Source organism: Helianthus annuus, chromosome 5 (assembly GCF_002127325.2).
Source record: "Helianthus annuus cultivar XRQ/B chromosome 5, HanXRQr2.0-SUNRISE, whole genome shotgun sequence".
Taxonomy (NCBI): domain Eukaryota; kingdom Viridiplantae; phylum Streptophyta; class Magnoliopsida; order Asterales; family Asteraceae; genus Helianthus; species Helianthus annuus.
Window position 1 is genome coordinate 129,228,007 of NC_035437.2, and position 6,060 is coordinate 129,234,066.

Below are 6,060 nucleotides of genomic sequence, written 5' to 3' on the forward strand. Positions count from 1 at the left end.
AATTATTAAAAAAAAAAAAAAAAAAGCAAACACATGGATGGATGGTGATTGGCTAGTCAAAGTTGTCATACAAATGCTCACCATTGATTGGTTCAACAAACATGTGCACAGCGTTTTAATTGAAACGCCCAACCAATTTTTTTTCAAATATAACGCCCCAAAACGCCTAGTGTAGTGGGGGAGGGGGCGTTTGGGGCGTTTTTTTTCAATTTTTTTTTAAAATAACGCCCCACTACGGGTGGTCTAACAATAATGCGAAGAGGGGGCATTAAGTGTCATGTGGCAGCCACGTAAGTAAGGGGCGTGGTAAAAAAAAAGCACGGAATAGGAGAGGCGTGAAAGTAACGTTTTTTAAAATAATAAATAAATAAACATCAACCAATTTGAACACACCAAAATCCATCCACCAATCAATAGTTTCCACCTCACAACCCAAATGCCCTGCACGCCAGTGGAAAATACCCCGCCATCACCATCACACCACCCCACGGGGCGGTGTTCCCGGCGTGAAGGGGCCACCACGCCCACTCCATGTGGTCTGAGAGGAATCTTTATGCAACAAAAGATAAAATGAGACCATATGAATACACAAGTGAATAACTTTCTGAAAACTTCAGTTTAAAATTCTCTTGTTCTTCAAACATAGTTTAACATATATTGATTGTCTGTTTTGAAATCTAAACAGCTGATCTGGTAAACTTTTCAAATAAGACAGGTCAATTTCAGTACAGGGTTACAAAAAAACTTGAGTAATTATAGATAACTAGTATATCAAAAAAGACTACAAATGCTATATTATTCCAATATATCAATCTATCTCCCGAACCATCTAACCTCTATGACCCGTTCAACACATTTCATTTCATTTCATTTGAAAACAATCTTTATACGAAGATACTAATGCGGGCATGCCACCTGAAAGCTCAGATTAATCAAAAGAAATTAATCACACAGTGGCTCTTTCACCAGTAAATCCAGCTTCTGCTGTAGAAATTCAAGCACGTCATCGCGTTTTTGCTGGATAAGCAATTTCCTCAGCCTCCCGAAAGTCAACCTCGGCGGTCTAATACCTTTTTCAATCATTTCTTCCATTAGCATACAAGCTTGAGAAGCATCCTCATTTTCACACAACCCGTTAATAAGAACCGAAAACGTATGCAAGCTAGGAACAAACTGCTTTCGTTTCATGAATTTCCAAACCTTAAAAGCCATCTCAATATCACCACTCTCACTAAACATCTTTATCATTATCGTATACGTATCAGCATCCGGGTCACAAATCTTGATCATCCTTCTAAACACCTTAAAAGCCTCATCGGTTTCTTTACGCTCTATCAAATAATTCAAAAGAATGTTACACGTTCGTGAATTCGGCTTCACCCTTTTACATTCCATCTCGTTTAAAACCCTATACGCGTTTTTTAACCTGTTTACTTTACAAAACGCGCTAATCAACGCATTGTACACCGCCACGTCAGCGCTGACACCGTTCTTTTCCATTTCAAGAAACGTATCAACGGCATCTTCAATCCGGTTTTCTATTCCATACGTATGAACCAAAATGCTGTATATGAAAGACGTCGGTTGACAGTTGTTACATTCCATTTCTTTGATAATATCAATAGCTTCATCTACTCTACCTGCTTTACATAAAATATCAACCATAATCCCGTACGTCACAATATCGGGCTGACACCTGTCGTTAATCATTTCCCGGTAAATTTCCCTTGCTTTTGGCAAATTCGGTTCCCGTCCCCAACCTTCGATTAATATGCTATACGTTTTCTGATCCGGAATGAATCTATCTCTCATGGTGTTGAAAATCTCCTGCGCTTTTCGTATATTTTTCGATTTGCATAACGCACTTAACAAACCGTTAAAAGCGGCTAAATTCGGAGTTACGTTGTATTTTTCCATGACATTGAAGGTGTAGATTGCCTCTTCGACTTTCTGGGCCCGAGCGTATTTTCTCATGATTATACAAAAAGTTTCGATATTGAGCAAGTTATTGGTCCTCATAGTGTTTATAAGATCCCACATAATTTCGTATTGTCGTATTTTGGCTAAAGAATCGATTACTGCATGGTAAGCCCGAACACTGTGTTGGTAGTGATGTTGCTTTCCGGCCCAGTCAAAAAACAGGTATGCGAGCATGCCCGCGTTCCGGAATCTTCCGAGGACTTCTTCTACTGTTTCGGGTGAAGGTCGTAAACCGCTTTGGTCAAGGGCGGTTGCAACCCCGAGTTTTGGACAAGACATTAGGATTTTGCATATTTGGTTTGATGGATCGAGTACCTCTTTGTTTGCTTCACTTGAGAAATACACTCTTAAACAGATAATATTTCTGAAACTTGATTTTGTTGGGTTGATGAGCATTCGGAGCATATTGTCAAGAGCCACCTAAAATTCAAAAATAATAATGCTATCAGAAGAAGTGAAGTTACAAACCAAATTTAAGAATAATATGAAATTAAGATATAAGAAGAATAATAGCAGGGGTATAAGGTGCTATGTAAGAATTATTCGGAATGTTTTAGGTCCATCTTCTTCGCAGTTTGTGTAATTTTACGCTTTCTAAAGTTTTCTTCTGGATGTATATACATCTGATATGATTATAGATTCTATGATATAGAATATCGATCTCAGAAAACACACGTATTGACTAAAAAGGTCAACGAATATCTAACTTAGGAATGTTGAGAAGAGGGACCACATAATTACTAATACGGTTTTCGTATTATTAAAAGCATTTTATGCGTCACAGCTTCTTACTTAGAAGTTAGAACAACTATACGTAATTCTAATATCATCATTCACTGAATGGACCTAAAACGAACTTCCATTTTTTAATTTGCCATCATAATTCACAACCAACGTATGCTCAAGAAGAAACATCATAAAGCTTTGGGTGAACCATTCAGCAAGTAGAAGCTATTACTTATCTATCATATTGCCCTGATAAACTCACAAACTACGATATGGGCCCATTTGACCCGTTTTCAACAAGTTTAGTAAAACTAACACTGAAAGTCTAGAACATAAAAAACACACATAAAAAAATAAAAGGGTAAATTACACTTTTCGTCCTTTATGTTTATACCGGATTGCAACGGATGCCCTTTAACTTTTGTTAAAGGCATTACACCTAGGTCCTTTAGCACTAACGTAGTTAAAATTATTAATTCAATTTTCCATGTGCCTTGCACATGAGGGTAGGTTAGTAATTTCACAATTCATATCCACTAAGCAAACCAATTTTCATCAGTATCACATACCCCCAAATTCTTCATACAATATACAGCAATTCCATAAAAAATATCTTCAGTTAATCCATGGAAAACACACACTTTAATAGCTAATCATGGATATCAGCCCTCTGTTCTACAATTTCTTTTTTTTTCCTATACCCAATAGCTAATCTGGAACAATTCAACTCAAATATTAACAGAATTATTAAGTGAAAATAAGCAATTCATGATTTAATTATATCTAGAAAGAGTGCTTTTCTAGAAACGAAACTAAATATAAGCCCAAACACTTGAATCTGAATAAAATTAGGGCAAAATGCATCACTAAGCATCAACATTATCAATCTAACCTTTGCAGCAGTAAACGGAAACGATACTCAGATCTGTTACAGAGATCTTAACAGTTATAAATGGAAGGGTGGTTGTGTTGTGCAGTGGTGGCGTTAATGGTGGTGGTAGTGGCGGGTTGGGATCTAGGGTTGGGGATTTTCCATCAGAAAACCGCAACACCAAACCACCACCATCTTCTTTCTTCACGGATTTGTGGCCAGAGAGAGATAGATGTGATAAAGATGTGATACATGCTGCGGTAGTGGTTGCAGACGCAGGTGGTGCAGTGGCGGATCCAGGAATTTTTTCCAAGGGGGTTCACTTTTTTAAATGTTCCAGTTTTATATGTCCGAACATAAAAAATTCGGGTCGGTTCGACGGTTCGGGTCGAGTAAGGTTCATCACATAATAAAAATACGACATAATGCAAAATTGATAAACATGAGTGAAGATTAGTTTTCTAAATTATTTAAGAAAAGAAACTACTAGTGACTTACGCATATGGTCATTGTCTCCTATAGATGAACGAGAACCCAATTCAGTAGGAAGAGCCAATTCCTCAACAAGAACCTACAAAAAAACACACACAATTGATGCGTAGTTCTTAATAAGACAAGCACATGTTAAAATTGTATATAAAAAAGCAAACCTTTTATGGTAACTAATACTTTTGATGCTGCTTCAATTGGTATTCCAGTCGCTACATCACCGTTTCGAATTTTCAATGTCTACATCATTGACCAAAGCAGCAATCTTTGCAATCGTTTGAAGGTTACCATCCATAGTTTCAAGTGCATTCTACTCAAGATTAATTGATATAAAAAAGCAAACAAAATCTTGTATCAGCCATCTGTGAACATTTTCCACCCACAACAACAATACTTGTTGTACATAAGAATTGCTTACAAAAATCCTTGAACTTACATAAAGATTATGTATATGCAACAACGTATCACTAACAGTAATAGCAAAACCAACCACTTAATTGAAATATATAATATAAAACTATCACTTACATAACAATCAAGTTCAAAATTAGTTTACACCTAATATTAGTTTGACCACCAACTCAAGATAAACCGATAAATGGCATCAAATACTACTTCCCCCTCTATGAACCATGTTTTCTGCCTAATATTGTTGAATAGAACTAATTAGTGGACGTCATTATGCAAAATAAATAATAGAACTGCAAAGAGCAGGAACTTTGAAAGAGCTAGTCATTTTATCAAGCATTTGGTGGGCAAAACCTGTGAGCTTTGTTTACACAAAATCAAAACAAAAATATCATACCAATTTGGATCGTTCTCCAACAACCCCTTCAAATTACATCCAAAAATGCTTTTTATACACACAAGAACATCATCAGTTTACCCAAAATCAAAAATAAAAATCATAAAACTTTTAGAGAAAAAATTATCCTGATATGGAAGGTTACAACAAATTGAATGTCAAAATCAACAATTGATTACCTAGAAATTAAAATTGAATGTCTAAAGTCTAAACAAACATGTAAATCAACAAATTGAATGTCAAAATCAACAATTGATTACCTAGAAATTAAAATTGAATGTCTAAAGTCTAAACAAACATGTAAATCAACAAATTGAAAGTTAAAATCAACACCATACACTCTTATAGGGTTTAGGGTTTAAAAGAACCTGAAGGCTGAAGAGAGTGACCGAGTGAGGGAAGGCCGAAGAAGGGGCTGCGTGACTGCTCCGGCGAGCGGCCGTGTGACGGCCGACGTGGGCTGGTGGCGGGAGAGTGGAGATAGGTGATGAGTGGTACCGACGTATGTGTTCTGTTCTTCTGTTTGGGTTTCAGAGTAAACAGTAAACCCTAATTCGTTTTTTACTTAAAAAACGCAAAAAGAGAATTTAATACGACTCGAACAAGCAACCTCAAGATAATCTGCACGCGTTATTAACTAGTGTACCACGTTGTAGATTTATTTCCCTGCAAACTACTAAAATTCCTTCATAATATTTTATATAACTTAACAGTATATATTACGAATCGAATGGATTTCTAGGAACCCCTAAATGGCTATAGATCCGCCTCTGAGGTGGTGGTCATATGTGGTTGTGGCCAAGGCTGTGATGGGTTTTTTTTAGTAAATTACAAAAATCATCCTTTATGTTCACATCAAGCCAAACTATTTGATGGCAACAAACATTACAACCAGAAAGTAAAAGTAAGAGATATATAAAAGAGAAAAATGTTCGGATAGTCCCTGTGATTTGCTTTTTTTTCACCTTTAGTCTTCAACTTTCTAAAATTACAGATGTAGTCTCCAACTTTTGCAATTTCGTTCTCGGATAGTCCTTAGTATGGATGTGGGTTAGTTTTTGGTGTTAAGCAGGTGTGAAAGGACTAAAATACCCTTCGTTAAAAAATAACAATTAAAACATAAAAACAAAAATAGTTAATTAAAGAGTTAAATGCCATTTTAGTCCATGTGGTTTAGGCCATTTTGTCA

General features: G+C 36.2%; 1 protein-coding gene across 2 annotated transcripts; it reads right to left on the reverse strand.

Moving 5' to 3' along the window:
• Positions 1 to 668: 668 nt before the first annotated feature.
• On the reverse strand, positions 669 to 5,710 carry LOC110941252 (pentatricopeptide repeat-containing protein At1g77360, mitochondrial). 2 transcript variants are annotated; one of them, XM_022182878.2, is made up of 4 exons: positions 5,240 to 5,710; positions 4,228 to 4,376; positions 4,076 to 4,148; positions 669 to 2,400 (listed from the first exon to the last, which is right to left on the reverse strand). In XM_022182878.2, exons 3-4 carry the CDS (start codon positions 4,085 to 4,087, stop codon positions 943 to 945), a joined length of 1,470 nt encoding a protein of 489 aa, XP_022038570.1. In that variant the 5' UTR covers positions 4,088 to 4,148; positions 4,228 to 4,376; positions 5,240 to 5,710; the 3' UTR covers positions 669 to 942. The 2 variants fall into 2 exon arrangements, with proteins under 2 accessions (XP_022038570.1, XP_035846160.1); XM_035990267.1 differs by having other exon boundaries at positions 731 to 2,400; positions 4,228 to 4,428; positions 5,240 to 5,494.
• Between the last annotated feature and the right edge of the window lie 350 nt (positions 5,711 to 6,060).